Raw genomic sequence first — 15,600 nt, forward strand, 5'->3', positions numbered from 1 at the left:
TTTGTTGTCCCAGCTAGCCGAGGTCTTGGAGGATGTCAGGGCATTAAGAAGATGTAGTTTCCTTGTTGAGTCCCAGCAGTGGAAGTCCTCAGAATCTTTGTTGCTGACTTGACCCCACTTACTTAGCATCGCTGCATGTTTAAACCTGGCTAGCTGTTTGCACAGTATTGATGTGTTCATTGCATGTGTGGGAGTTCTTTCTTTAGGCCTTGTAGAAGTGTGATCAGCTCAAAGCTGATCATGTTGAGTGTGTTAGAGGCTAAAAATGGCACCACAAATAACAGTGGGTACAGACTGCCCACTGAAGGCCTTCTCTATCAGCTCCTTCCTTGCGGGGCCTCTTCTTTGGCTTCAAATGGGCTTTTCCCTTTTTCCACCATGGCGGTGTTCGCCATTCCTAGCTGTGTGCTTTCTTAGACTGTGAAGACAGCTCTGTGTGGTCCTGAGATTGCCAGGATGGTTCCTCCTGTAATTTGTGTTCTGTGTGAGATGCATAAGTACACTGTTCACCTTGGAATTGAACCTGGAAGTTGACAAATGGGTCTGTGGCACTCTCAGCCATTTTTCAGTTTACTTGTTTTGATTATTAAAGTAGATGTTTTGAAATTCCTAAGAATCTTGCTTATTGGGATTGGTTTTTCTCCCCTCACCTAGTTTATCTCCTTGGATTTTTTATTTCCTAGGAGGGTGTTAATGGAGAAAAAGATCACCTGACTTGGTTAATAATCCTGGAAATACAAATTGAAACAACAATGAGAAATGCATTTTACTCACCATATTGGAAACAGTTATAAGGTTGGTGATCAGTGTCAGCACAGGTGTGTAGAAACGGGTAAGGCTGAGGGCAGCTTAGCTTAGCACCGAGGTGGAAGACATGGGTTCTGAAACTAGTCTGGGCATGCTGCCTGGCCAACCCCACCACTGTTGCCCTGGTGGTGCATGTCCTGTCTATGAGTGAGGAACGGTCATGCCTGTCTCATCGGCTTGTGTGAAGAAGACACAAGTTAACATATTAGTTAACATATGTAAAATGCTTAAGAATAGCATTCTGAGCCCACAGTGCAATGGACTGTGAGTGAAAACAGTAATATTCATTCACTCTTGGTGGGATTGCAAAATGACACAGTCTTTTGAGAAGGTGTGTGTGTGCATGCTTAGTCATGTCTGACTCTTTGCAACCCCAAGGACTGTAGCCCACCAGGCTCCTCTATCCATGGAATTCTCCAGGCAAGAATATTGGAGTGGGTGGCCATTTGCTTCTCTATTTTGAGAAGGTATTTAGGCTTTATTAAAATTTTAAATGTATATGCTCTTTGATCCCTCCATTCCATTTCTAGGTATGTATCTTACAGAAATATTTCCAAATGCATACAAATTAAATGAAAGAAAAATGTGTTCGTATTATTGAACACCATGTAATAATTAAAGCAGATCAGTTTGTTGGTGTGTCCGGGACACATCCTGTATGTGTTAACAGGCACACACCCATGTGGGAAGTTCTGTGAGGTGTTTGGTGAGAACAGCAAGCTGCAGAAGAATGTGCACATGGGGTTCTGCTTCTCTTTGGTGTAAACATATTTGTGTGTGCACATACTTTATAGGCAATAGGGCCAAAAAGACTGAAACTTCACTTTTACCGTGGGTAGTGGCTGCCAGAGGAGTGGGTAGGGCTGGAGGTGAGCAGAGTCTTAGCCTTCTGCCGTGTGTTCTCATGCAGAGCTTGCCATGTCCATCCGAAGGGTGTGCTCACATTACTCATACCACTGTTTTAAAATTTCATGAAAAAACTTACAGTGAACTAAAAATTGCCTAGTCTTCTAGGCCAGAGGAAGGGAAAGTGTTGGGAAAGGAGACAGGATGGTTGGGCAGGGGCTCCTCTGTGGGGCTGAATCCCCACAAGCCGTTCCACTCACACAGGCAACTAAGTTAATATTTCTGAGCCTTGGTTTTCTATTTTGTAAAATGGTAGAGTAGCAATGCCTCTGCAGGTTCACGGTCATGAGTAAGTTGGTGTGTAAAGGGCCCAGTTGAGCACAGCTCCCACTCCCTCCTTGGCACAACAGGCCCTGCGGAAAGGTTGGGGGACACAATCAGGATCGCAGGGCTGTGAGCAAGTGAGCAGCAAGGCCAAGTACTGTGCCTAGGAGTTAAGGTGCTTCTGTGCTGCCTTCTTGCATGTATTTTGCAAAGCTGCCAAGAAAGTCTGACTTGCAGGGACTCTGTTAAATATAATATATGGCATAGATTACAGTAATGCAAAGTTAGTGCTGTTGGTTTACATTTAGGTGAGTGAACTCTGTCTTCCCATAACTAGCATTTTACAAACATAATTGAAAATTTCCTGTAATAAATGCAGTTCATGATTTTAAGATATTTAAATACTGGATGTTGGAAAGTGGATCTCGTATCTAAGACAGACTGTATACACTGCTGGGTCATGAAAGAACTTCTCATCCTGGCTTCTTGGTCACAACGTATCAGTTCTTAAATCTTCCCATACTTGGGATATGTCTTGGCTGGTTCAGCATTTTGCTTTCATGTGGATTTTTAAAATAAATACAGGAGTACCTATAAATCTTATTAAGAATGTTCATTTGCTTGGGCTTTTGTAACAGTTCACAGCTCTGGGGTCTTAGTGTCTGAGGTTAAGTTGTCAGCAAGGTTGGCTCTGTCTGGAGCTCTGAGGGCAATCTGCTCTGGGCATCTCTCCAACTTCTGGTGGTGCCAGCAACCCTGGCTTGTAGACCTATAACCCTTTACAAACTACTTATTTCTGCAAAGACCCTGTTTCCCAACAAAGTCACGTTCTGGGTACAGGGGGTTGGCACAGGAACATGTCTTCTGGAGGGAGCATAGTTCTGTCCACAGTAGGTGCTCAGGCTGATGATTCTGACTCTCAACATGAGGTCTTGATTGAGGATGAGGGTGAGGGAGTCCTGGCCCCCTAGGGTTTCTGCGAGGCTCCTCTTTCAATTTTATTGGAGCCTTTGGAAAAGATACAGCCAGGAGATCAATATCAGTTCTACTCTTTGGGGCTCATTTCCAGGTGGTTTCATGTGGGTCTTATTATTTGGGCAACCTTGCTTTTGTATTCTTTAGTGCTACTCCTCTTGGTTGTTACAGATGGAATAGTTTGATTTTCAGACTCTTATTTTTTTTAAATTGAAATGTAACTGATATATATGCTTCTTTTTAAAATATACCAATAACTTGATTCAAATACCTGTTATTGCAAATTTTAGCTTTTGTTTCCCCATCTATGTTTTTTAGTTTCATTATGAACCTTCATGAAATACTTCAAAGCCATATGGCAGACTGCTATCTATAGCTTGTATTTTAGGTCCTAAAACACCTTAGGCGTTTGTATTGGGTTGGCCAAAAAGATTGTTTGACTTTTTCCAGCAATCATATAGAAAATATATTTGGAAAATTAGAGAAACAAAGGTGATGTTTACCAAAATTATATTCTCTCACTCTGCTCACATTGAAGAATCTTTCGTTTTCAGGGATAAAATCCATGATCCTGTAAATGTTTTGTTTATTCACTGATCTAGTCGGCAGACATTTTTTACTGGACGCTACTCCAGGGGTGGGGGTTCAGCAGTGACCAGAGGAAAGCCCCTGCCCTCATGGAGGAGGCCTGGGTGGATGGTTAGAAGGTACCTGTTGTGGAGGAGGGCATGGAGGTGCTATTAGTGGCGTGACGAGCCACCCTGGGGGACAGTGAAGGAGAGGGCCATGAGGCACCCTGCCAGAGGCGAGGAGGTGGCCTGGGCCCCAGGGAAGTGGGTGGGCATGAGGGCGAGCACCACCAGATGCTGAGTGGAAGCAGTGAGGACACAAGTGGAGGTGAGCTGGGGCGATGACAGCAGACCCTGGATGTGGGAAGCTGTACCTTCCCTAACCATCAAGCACTTGATAGCTGGTCTCTCATCCAAATAATTGCCAGTTCTTAAAACTGAGAGTGCGCACGCTCAGCATATGTCTGACCGGGAGGCCACACTCACAGTCTGGCATTTCTGTTCACTACTGTCATTTTCCTTCCTGGAGACTTGAGTTTCCCTTCTTAGCCATTTTCAAACCTAGAAGATCCGACCTTGCAGGGAGAAGGAGTAAGTTGGAGGAGTTGGTTGGTGTCTAGTGCATGCATGTAAGGGGAAGGCAGGGACACAAGGGAGCCCTGTGGGATCTCCATGCTTCTCAGGAGTCTAGCAGATTTTAGGAGCAGACCTCAGTGTGTCCTGAGCAGAGAACACAGGGCGTGTGACAGCTGTGTCTGCCCTTAGGGCCTGAAGGGGCAGCCTTGGTGTGCAGGTGGCATGTGGACATGCGTGTCTGTGTTCAGACAGCTGACATACTTCTAATCAGATGCAACCTGTCCTCATAGGCCCACCGACGACAGCAACCAGCCCCCAGGCCGCGGCGTCCTATCCATGCATGGGCTGACCTATGGGGTCATCCGCGTGGACTCGGAGGAAAAGCTGTCTGTGCTCACCGTGCAGGACGTCGGCCTCGTGATGCCTGGAGGTGAGGGTGGGGGTGGGTGCAGAGCCACAGGCTGGAGAACTAGCACCCTTCAGCCTTTCCTGAGGGCCCGCCTCGATGGGGAGTCTGAGGTAAAGATGAAGCTTCCCATGGGACAGGGAGGCTTTCTATTCAGACAGGCTCAAGAGACTGGAGCAGGTATCCTGTGCTCATTGGTTTCAGGGCTCAGACTGTGTCCTGGAGGCCGTGTGCGCTGGCTGATGACACACGCCATGTGGTCTGTTCTCAGTGTCATCCTCATATCTGCATGGTGTGTAAATCCCATTTACACCCTAAACTTACAGCAGTGCACAGCTATGAAATGTTTTACTGCAACAAGAAAATCACAACTTGCTTCAGGGACTCTGAGGGCCTGTTCTCTTTCACTTGTGGTTTTGCTGCAGATGCTATTTCTGTTTGTGTTCTTTTTTGTATCCATTTATTTCTCCTCTCCAGCTCCCCCCACTCCCTCTCTAAAGTCACCTGTGCTTCCTGTTTTGCATTTAGCCATCATGTGTTCGGTGAAGCCGGACGGGGTTCCCCAGCTGTGCAGGACAGACGAAGTCGGGGAGCTCTGCGTGTGCGCGGTAGCCACGGGCATGTCCTACTATGGTCTCTCGGGTATGACCAAGAACACCTTCGAGGTAGGTGGCAGGTGAGCCCCATCGGACAGCTTTTGCCAGGTGTGTGGAATAGATGTGAAAGGAGATGGTGATTTCTCAGTCAAACATGTTCATGGTAATTAAAATGGTTGTACTTTCTCCTGCCATTTTATATAGCTTTTGATAAATTTGGCTTAGCAGCTTTGTTTTCACCTCATAACCAGAGTTGAGAAAGAGCAAGTACAGTTTCTCTAGAGGCGGCCTTTTTCTCATTGCCATTCTCACCCATCTAGAAAGAGCAGCAGCTGATGGGTGGGGCTGGGGAGCGCACAGCCCTGCTGAGGGAGGGCGCAGCGGCCTCCTTAGGGACTGTCCGCCTCTGCCAAGCATTCACACTACACAACTGCCTCCACCACATAAGCGTGTGTCCGTGCTGTGTGCACATGGTGTGGCGTGCAGTTAGCACACACATGTGCACACTGCCTGGTAAACCCAACATTCTCAGAATTCTTACCATTTCACCAAGTGTGCTGACCTTAGGAGGAGCACACTTTGACTAAGTTGTATGTTAGCAAATAGAGTTGATTGGGGATAAATTTTTTAAAGGCTATAACTTTAAATATAACTTTGGATGTGAACACATGTGATGTGGCTTGTACAGGCAGATCTGTTGAGTCTGGATTCAGGTTTCTAAGTGCCCTTGAAACTGATCCAGACACAGTCTAAATGAAACCTGTCTTCTATTCTGTGTGGCTTATGTGTTAGGTGGGAGGGAACTAGGGATCGAATTTGAACTCGTGGTGGGGCTGCTCCCTCTGTATTTTTGAGTGTGTTTCCAGTAAGGAAGACAGCAGTGTAATGAACAAGAATCATTTTACTACTGACAGATGTTATTTAAAGTGTGCCTTGCTTCTCCACTTAACCATTTTTATGCTGTGGTTTTATAAGCAGAAGAATGAATTAGAGTTCATTAAACTGTGGCAGGCTTCTTCAGAGGGCCCTGCATGTGGGCCAGGGACAAGCTGTGAGAGTGGGAATGGGGAAAGGGGATATGTCCGCAGGTGGGCGCTCATGGCAACTGTGCAGATCTGGGCTTCTCCCACCAGGGCCAGGTGAAGAGACCCAGCGGAGGGAAGCAGGAGCAGAGGGTTTCACGGAGGAGGGCGGAGGTCGGGCCCCAGCAGGCACTCAAGAGTTCCTTGTCCCCAGGTGTTCCCGGTGACGAGCTCAGGGGCCCCGGTCAGTGAGTACCCATTCGTGAGGACAGGCTTGCTCGGCTTCGTTGGCCCTGGAGGGCTTGTGTTCGTGGTGGGCAAGATGGACGGGCTTATGGTGGTCAGCGGACGCAGACACAACGCCGATGACATCGTGGCCACAGCACTGGCTGTGGAGCCCATGAAATTCGTCTACAGAGGAAGGTGGGTGTGCTCTGTGGTTTGTATGGTTCTCCACAGGCTACACTTTTTATATAAAGCTGCAGAAAATTGCTTAAACTAATGGGACACTCTGTCCTCCTCTGTACACTGAAGCCCCTGAACTCTGTCACTTCTGTGATTCTGTGCAGTTCCTAATGTCCAATTTTATGAAAATTTTCTGAGCCCGATAAATGTATTTTCACTAGGTTCTCCAAGTTAAAGAATCATATCCATTTGAAAAGCATATTTTTAATTAATAAACTACACAAAGAATAGAACCAAGCATTTATCTTGTTGCAGTTCATTCACCCAAAGGTAACAAATGAGCCATAAACTGCCTCCCGTGGGTTCCTGCTGGGTGGTGTTCCTAACCCCTGGTTGGCACACAGCCAATGCTGGATCACTGACCATGGCTCCTGAGGTTTTGCTGATTTGGAGGAAGTCAGCTGCTCTGGGTTTCGCCCTATGTAGCTGAGCTGGCAGGAGCAGGAAGACGCAGAGCTTCGGGTTGGGTGTAGCCCAGCCACCTTTGTGCAGAGGACCCCCCCAGAGGGCCAGTCTGTGCTTCCCCTGAGAGAATCTGGGCTAGCAGAAAGCCAAAACTCCTCAATGGCAAAGTTCTGCTCACTGGGAGAAGATTGCTTCGCAGGTACAAACTCAAGATGCAAATTGCAGGTCCGAGTAAATTTCAGCAGTTTTGATACCTGCGCAACTCCTGTCTGTCCTGGCTTGAGATCCATTGCCCAAGCTGCAGCAGGCTGCTTCCACAAGAAGTGTGGCAGTCGTCCTCCACCTGCCCCCTGGCTTTGTCAGACTTCTCCCCCTGTGCTTTTGTGGGTGAGCTCCTGGAAGTTGGAAGCTGCAGTTTTTCTTTCCCGGGGGAAAGTTGGAAAGCTGCAGTTGGTGCAAACCTCTGAGCTCTCCGGTCATAGTAGTTATGAAGCCCTTCATGGCAAGGCCAGTCCTTCTGTGAGCATCCCCAGCACGTGCTCACCGACGTGTCCTGTCTACATCCACAGAATAGCCGTGTTTTCAGTGACTGTCCTGCACGACGAAAGGATTGTGATTGTGGCTGAGCAGAGGCCAGACTCCACGGAAGAGGACAGCTTCCAGTGGATGAGCAGGGTGCTGCAGGTAGCTTGCGCCTACCCCGAGCCCCCTCCCTGCTCACATCATTTTCCCTGTGCCATTGAGCACTCTGCTTATCCCTCCTCTGACCAGAGACTCATCAGCCGCAGAACCTGGGCTTGCCTCCTGGGGGTGGGGAGCTAAATAGACCTGGCCTAGGGGTCAGAGGTGTGCAGAGCTGCTCCCATTCGCTCATGGAGGTCACAGCAAGAGTTCTTGTTATGACTTTGAGAGCGTGCTTTTTTCCTCCCAGTGTCTGTTCTCACGTGTGTGGTGTTCCACGCATGCTCTGTGACTGTGTTCTGCTTGGGTTGGCGACCTGCCTTCCTGACCTCAATGTCTCCATGATGGGAGCTTTGCGGGTGCTGCATGTGCTTCTGTGTGTTGTGCTGTGCACAGTCTGAGTATTAGCTCTTTGTCTGTTCACTATACCTGCTTCACATGTTCTTTCTCTTCTGACTTTCCAGGCAATCGACAGTATACATCAAGTTGGGGTTTATTGTCTGGCCTTGGTTCCAGCAAACACCCTCCCCAAAACCCCACTCGGGGGCATCCATTTGTCAGAAACGAAGCAGCTCTTCCTGGAGGGCTCACTTCACCCTTGCAATGTCCTCATGTGTCCCCACACATGCGTTACAAACCTGCCTAAGCCTCGGCAGAAGCAACCAGGTACATCTGAAGGGCTGTGAGGGCCTGGGGTGGTCCTGGGTCTGGGCGAGGGCCACACCAACCCTGTTCTCAGCCTTCCTCTTCTCCAGCCTCTGGTTATACACTCTGGCAGGTCAGCCTCCTCCTAAACACTGTCTTGCTGCCACATGTGGGAGGAAGGTAGTGGAGTCCAGGCCCAGGGTGAGGGCCACTGGGAAGGAGAGGTGCTGGCAGTACCTGAGCCCAGCCTCCCTGGCAGGTCTCAGACCTCCTTGAGGACTCTGGCAAAGCACCTCTCAGGGTCACTGTTCCTTCCTGCAGACGTTAGAATAAAGCCTGCAAACCTCTTCGATAGCTTACAGCCCTTGGAGCCTGTGAGGAGTTCTGCAGCTTCATTTGTGGTGTCATCATGATGCTGAACATTTGTCTGCTGATTTGCAGTTTAGTGGAAGTGAAAGTCGCCCAGTTGTGTCTGACTCTTTGTGACCCCATGGGCTATACAGTCCATGGAATTCTCCAGGCCAGAATACTGGAGTGGATAGCCTTTCCCTTCTCCAAGGATCTTCCCAACTCAGGGATCAAACCCAGGTCTCCTGCATTGCAGGCGGATTCTTTACCAGCTGAACCGTAAGGGAAGCCCAAGAATACTGGAGTGGGTAGCCTATCCCTTCTCCAGCGGATCTTCCCGTTCCAGAAATCAAACCGGGGTCTACTGCACTGCAGGCGGATTCTTTACCAACTGAACTATCAGGGAACATGTAATTATAAATCATCTGACTTGGTCCTCTTAGCAACGATTATGCTCTTTAAGGTGGCATCCAGTTACCAGTGAAGAGGAATTTATTGCAAGAATGTGGTGTTAGTATAGTGATGGAAAGCCCTTAGCCCCCAGGCTTGACATGCAAACAGACCAGGGGGGCGGCCAGGTGAGCCCAAGGGGTGTTAGAACGACTAGTAGCAGGCCTGGCACAAGCCACCCATGCCTATATACATTATTGGTATTAACCTGTCTCATCCTCTTGGAGCCTTAAGGAGTGGGTGTTCTTGTTTCCATTTTACAAGGAAATGAGATCATGCCACAGAGGGGTTCAGGATCTAACCCAAGGCTGTAGGGCCAGAGTATTGGAGAGACAGACCCAGGCCTGATGCTCTTTGCTCCACTGATGAAGCATGGCAACAGGGGCAGAGATCATGACAAGTTGGCTAGAGATGGTTGATGGACCCTGGGTACAGCGCAGTGGTGGTAGACGTAGGAACCAGGCCACCTACTGAAGCAAGCTTGATGCAGTGAGAGTGAGCCGTCTCTCCAGATTCAGGTGAGGGCACTGGTGCTGCAGGAGGAACGGGGTCACCCACTGGCTGACCACCACGCTCTGCCAGCAGAGTAACCTGTGGGGCCGGGCTGGGACTCCCATGGTAGAGCTTATATCCTCCCTGAAAGAGCTCACAAGGCCTCAGCTCTCAGTACTTTCTGGGCACCTTAGGTTGGCATTTACCAGTAATCTTTCTCTGAAGTTTTCTAATATTCTCAGATTCCTTATTAATGTTCTTCCTCTCTTTTCTTCCTCTTACCTCTGTTTTGTTGTTTTGACCCCTGTTTGTGGTGTGGAGGGTAGAGTTATTTCCCAGTGAAGCATCCACTTCTTCACATCTTGTGGACACTGGCTTCGGGTGGCCAGTCAAGACAGACACAGGGCACAGCCCTTCATGAGCATGAGAAAAGGATGGAAAAAAAGCCTGGCATGTTTGTACTGCCAGAGTTTCTGGGCTCTCCAGGGAGGCTTCACTCCCTCTCCCTCCTCTAACCCTGTTCATTCCTGGACACCTCGACCTGGTGTCCTGGCCCCGGGTGGGCCCAGGTACTGGGACGCTGTTGGTGACCAGAGTTCAAGACAGATGCTTAGGATGAAGGATCACTGGTAAATGCTACGACCACCGCAGGGCTGCAGTGCTCAGATGTCGCCGGATGACTGGGAACTGTGGACAGGGAAGGGTGACCCAGCGAGTGGGCTGTGAGAACCGGCTGGTCAGGGCACTGAGTAGTGCCAGGGCATCCACACCACTCTGAGGCAACGCGGAAAGGACAGCTTCATGTAACTGGCAGTTTTAAGGAAGGATTCCCTAATGGTATCTGGTGTCTCATCTATTCTTGTTAAATAATGAAGGTTATATGACTCTGTTGTCAAAAAGCTAGTTTTTTCCAGCAAATACTGAATACCCTTCACCAGAGAACAAAGGCAGTGGCCTGGGAGGACGCTTAGGGGAGATGCTGAAAGCTTTATTTCTGTGCCCCCTCACTTGAGGTTTGCTCCTGTTTGTCTTTGTTTTCATGGTAGTGACTTACTTGAAACCCTGTTCTAATCAGGCTTTCAAAGTCACATCTTTGAAAGGAAATCAGAGTAAGCTCCTTCCCAAAGTGGGAAGCCATGTTTTCAGGAACTTCACTCGCGTCCTACCTCATCTGTGTGCTGCTGCTGCTTTGCAGAGATCGGCCCTGCCTCTGTGATGGTGGGGAACCTGGTGTCTGGGAAGAGGATCGCACAGGCCAGCGGCAGAGACTTGGGCCAGATAGAAGACAATGACCAGGCCCGGAAGGTGAGAGTTTGTCTGGTTCCTCTCCACTCCTGCCCAGATTCTGTGTCACAGGTGTCACTGACTCCCACTTGCCCTCTCTTGCCAGCCCAGTGCTAGGATTGAGGGCATTTCTTCCTGCCTCCCTGCAAGACCCTTCTGTAATCTCATAAGGAAAGCGTGTTTGCTGGGGTGCAGTGTTTAGGACCCCTCACATGGCACAGAAGTGGGTGGGTGACGCAGCCCATGACCAGCAGGCCTGAAGCCAGCGTCTGCAGTCCCTATCCTGTCCTGGTGTTCCCTGCACACTTGTTCTGGTTCTCCACCAGCTCTGACTGGACACTCACACTGCCTCCAGGCCACCTTATGGTGAGGTTTCAGTCCTTGGATCATTGCAATTCAAGGAAGTGTCGATTCAAAACCCAGGTTTAAAAGCCAGACATTCTTAAAGCAGCGTTGGGAGTTGTAGGAGGAATATTTGGACCCTTCTCCACATAAGCATCAGACACACAGTTTGTCCCATGCAGCTGCAAGTCCCCATTATAGCATTCAGCTGAAGAACTCTGGTGATTCACCAAAAGGTGGTCCCACTCTGTGTGGGCTCCAAGGAAATATGACAAAATCAGCCATTTAAGATGTTGCCAGTTTGGTAACATGTAGTAACATGTTCATAGAAAGTGCTTGATGACCATGTTCCACACCTCACACTGCATTTCTATCATAAAATGGATTAAGATGAACCTGTGGCGATTGCTGTGTCGGTGACATGAAACAGGACCGTCCTTGTTCCTGTAGACATGTTAGTGGGTACATGTGATCTGTGTGATCTCAGGGCTGTTGAATGCCTTCAGAGGTGACCACTGTAAACACAGCAAATTTAAGAGAGCCCATTTTTGAAACAGGGTAGATCTGTGTCGACTACTCTGTCTATAAGGGCAGTGGCATCTTCCCATCCTTGGGCAGATTTCAGAGGACTTCCCTTGTGATGGCACGGCCCCAGCCCTCCAACTTCTGGATCTAAATCAGACACAGTGAATTCCAGTCACTGCCAGGAAAGCATTGTAAGCGCCTGTTTATCCTGTCAATTATATTTGTCAGAGATTATTCTTTCCTGTCTTAAGGCACCCTCAGAGCACCCTGACAAACCCTACTGTTAGATGCTGAGCCAGCCCAAATGCCCAGGATGGTCTGGACCTAACAGCTGTGCTCTGTTCCAGTTCCTGTTCCTCTCGGAGGTCCTGCAGTGGAGGGCACAGACCACCCCTGACCACGTGCTGTACACGCTGCTCAACTGTAGGGTGAGGCCCCACCCGTGTACCCTGGTGTTGCCTGTGTGCTCCATGATTTTATGCTGCTGTTTCATACTCTCCACTCAAACCTTTCTCCTCAGTCTTACCTAAATCCTTCTGTTTGTTTGTTGCTATTTTGATTGAGACCTTTCACCTAAGAAAGGTCACTTTTTAATATAAGGGTTTGAGAGAGAGAGAGAGAGAGAGAGAGAGAGAGAGAGTGTGTGTGTGTGTGTGTGTGTACATGTGCTTAGTCGCTCAGTTGTGTCTGACTCTCTGCAACCCTTTGAACTACAGCCCACCAGGTTCCTCTCTCCATGGGATTGTTCAGGCAAGAATACTGGAGTGAGTTGCCATTTCCTCCTCCAGGGGATCTTCCCAACCCAGGGATCGAACCCACGTCTCCTTTGTCTTCTGCATTGCAGGCAGATTGTTTACCTGCTGAGCCATCAGTTGTATATATACACATATATTTGTGTATGTATATATTTTAGCAATATTTTTGCAGTATCTCCTCCTAAGTGAGTGGAGAATGTCTACAATAGAGAACGGTTGTGGATCCGTGAGGTATTTATGTTTCTTTTTATTATTTAACTACTTTTTTTTTTTGGTAAGAAGTCATGTTTTAGTTATAGGATTTCATTCTTAGGAGTGAAAATAATCTTTGTAATTAAGGTTCATATTTACATTTCTCATTAGAAAAGTAAATCATCAGATTGTGCTCCATTATAGTACTTAAGAGTAAGGCCTTAACTGCACAAGCAAATAGTACTAACAATGAGCAGTAAATGCAGAAGTCTTAAAATATACCTGTTTTTGTTTGCTCTGGAAGTAAAGCCTGAAAACTAGATTTAACTAAGTCTTCTTGATTAGTGTGGGTGTTTGCAACTTTAAGACATTATAGCTCTTCAGAGATGCAAAATATCATAATCTTTGTGCACAAAGGTGCTTCTTGTCACTTAGAGCAATCAGTTAAGGACAAGTGAAAGGAAATGCCAACAATGTAAGTCCCAACAATGTAAATCTCTAAGTTGGACATCCAGCTGCAGACCAGTTTTGCAGTGATTTAGTTTGTAGAAGTACTTCTGGTCCTCCTCTGACTCAGCTCATCTTGACCCTGCATGCTGAGCTGACCTCAGCAGTTCTTGCTCACTGTGTCTGTTCAGACCGACCCCAGGAAGAGCCTTAGAAAGCATTCCCGCTCCCCAGCTTCTGTGAGAAATGCTTGCTATCCCTGCCTTTTGGTGCCTACGCTTGGACCCCTTTCCCAGGATTAACTCTCTTGGCTCAGGGCCCACAGGTGCACGTGGGTCATGAGCCCAGTGATGTGGTTACTGGGAGCCCTGTGTCTGATCTGAAGCCAGCCTGCCTGCTGCTTTCATCTTTCTCCCTTGGCTCTGCTTCAGTCTATAAACACAGATAAGACTTCTTTTCTGGCACTGGTGCCTTGTTGTGTCCCAGTTACTCTGTAATCATTGCTTCTGACTTTGTCCTCTGCCCTGGCATTTCTCCTGGAGACTGTTGGTGATTCCCTTTTTTCTGCAGCATCTCTTGTGGTGTCTGGTGGTTCCCAGCAGCACCTCCAGAGGGGCCACTGGAGCTGGAGCCTTATCCAGCCTGGCCTCAGCTTCAGGAGGGACTCCTCTTCAGAGCCCCTTCCCTGAGCCCCCTGAGGGTGACCCCTCCAGAGCTCTGGTGAGAGGAAGATTCATTGCTGTCACAGACACAAAGATTCAGAAATGATTTGGTTGTATTGGTAGACTGTAGTCCTGTCAGCAGGAGTAAACAACTGGTCCAGCTACGTGTCGCTTAGAGGCTGGCAAGTGTGCTGGACAGGTCAACTGTGTCCCCATTCCCATATCCTAAGTTCACCGTCCTTTGCTATGACCAGACATGAGGTCACTGGGGAAATGTGTTCACCAGAAATGAGTCATATTCTCGAAGGGGTGAGTTGTGGAGGTAAGGCCGTGAGTAAGCTTACTTCAGGTCAGCGTGGAGACAGCATGGCCCACAGCAGTAGCCTTCCTTCAGATAGGAAGCCTTCCTTCCTTCTGTTTCCCAGGCCTTCTGATGTGGCGGCAGCTGCATCCACAGAGCTGGATGGGTCAGCACGGAGTTGGTGTCTGCGCTCATCCCTGTCCTCCCTGAGCCCTGTGTGCACTCAGCACAGGTGTTCAGTCTGAGCCTCAGGTCAGGAGCATCCTTTCCATGGCAGTCACAGTGGAATTTCCACTCACTAAGTCTTCTAGCTCAGCACCATCCAGTAGAAATCAACACAAGCCACACGCACAGTTCTAATATTTTCTGAAAGCAAAATTTTGAAAAGGTGAGACGAAACAGCTGAAATTCATTCTAATAATATGTTTTATTCAATATCCCCAAAGATTGTTCTTCCAGTGTGGGGCTGCAGGCTGCTTCCAGGCATCCTCCATTCTGGACGGCCCCTCAGTTGTTGCAAGTCCCAGCTGGGTTGTGCCACCTGTTTATTGCCCACAGCACTCATTTGTATGCCCTCCTCCACGGCATTATAGTCCATAGTGTCGGAGCTGTTGTGCTAGGCTTGTAGGCAGAAGTGAGGATTGGATTCACTGCAAACCGGAGGACTTATGTTCTTGGAATTTATATACAAAGAGCATCTGTTACTTTTTTAAGAGAAACACCAGCCAAGGCTTTTAACTTTTTTTACATTTTAAAATGTGAGTCATTTTTGGCTTTTTCTTCATTCCTGAGTATGTTTTTACTTGTCATTATTTAATTTAATGTAAAACTTTGCAGTGGTGCCATGTTTACAGTCACCTACACTGAAATCATTGTCTTCAGAGTAGCAGCTGGGTGGTGGATCACCCTGCATTGCTGTTTTGTTATGATACCAGCCAAGACCTCTTTCAGGGAAAGTCAGCTCTAATTTTCTGTTATGTACTTTTTCTCTGATGTACTTTACATAGAACCTTCTTATGCAGTGGGTTTCTGTACTGAAAACCCAACTTTTTCCATGAATGTTGATGAGGATGCCAGCTAACCACTGACCTGAAGATAAACAGCATTTTGTTTTTTGTCACAGTGAGCACTTTGGAAAATGAAATGTGTGACTGAAAATTAGCATTTCTCCTGAGGTGAAGGGCCCCATGACAAGTGGTGTTGCATGGTGTGGGGCTGGCCAAAGCCTGTGTCCTGTGACACTCTCTCAGTGTTGAGCCTGTAGGCAGAGACTTGGGAGGGGAGGCTGTGCTGGGTGTATTGGCACCAGACTGCCATGAGGGGCCCTGGGTCTGGTGTAAACCCTGTGTGTGGGAAAGGGTATTTTGAAGCATTGGCAGAGATTGCTGAAGCACAGAATGCAGGTAGATCTCACCATTTTGAAGCATCTGGAGATGGACGTTCTCGGAACGAGAGTCAAGAGCATTCAGCTACTCGTGAGTCTTC

At 48.1% G+C, this 15,600-nt stretch overlaps 1 protein-coding gene across 10 annotated transcripts in view; it reads left to right on the forward strand.

The window, feature by feature from the left end:
• DIP2C (disco interacting protein 2 homolog C) overlaps positions 1 to 15,600 on the forward strand; it is a 288,874-nt gene that overhangs the window by 226,926 nt on the left and 46,348 nt on the right. For all 10 annotated transcript variants that reach the window (XM_065921423.1, XM_065921432.1, XM_065921426.1 and 7 more), the window contains 7 exons: positions 4,388 to 4,527; positions 5,032 to 5,168; positions 6,336 to 6,544; positions 7,561 to 7,675; positions 8,137 to 8,338; positions 10,803 to 10,912; positions 12,106 to 12,186. In XM_065921423.1, coding sequence (XP_065777495.1) covers positions 4,388 to 4,527; positions 5,032 to 5,168; positions 6,336 to 6,544; positions 7,561 to 7,675; positions 8,137 to 8,338; positions 10,803 to 10,912; positions 12,106 to 12,186 — 994 coding nt within the window. The remainder of the gene's footprint in view (positions 1 to 4,387; positions 4,528 to 5,031; positions 5,169 to 6,335; positions 6,545 to 7,560; positions 7,676 to 8,136; positions 8,339 to 10,802; positions 10,913 to 12,105; positions 12,187 to 15,600) is intronic.

Source organism: Muntiacus reevesi, chromosome 2 (genome assembly GCF_963930625.1).
Source record: "Muntiacus reevesi chromosome 2, mMunRee1.1, whole genome shotgun sequence".
NCBI classification, from domain to species: domain Eukaryota; kingdom Metazoa; phylum Chordata; class Mammalia; order Artiodactyla; family Cervidae; genus Muntiacus; species Muntiacus reevesi.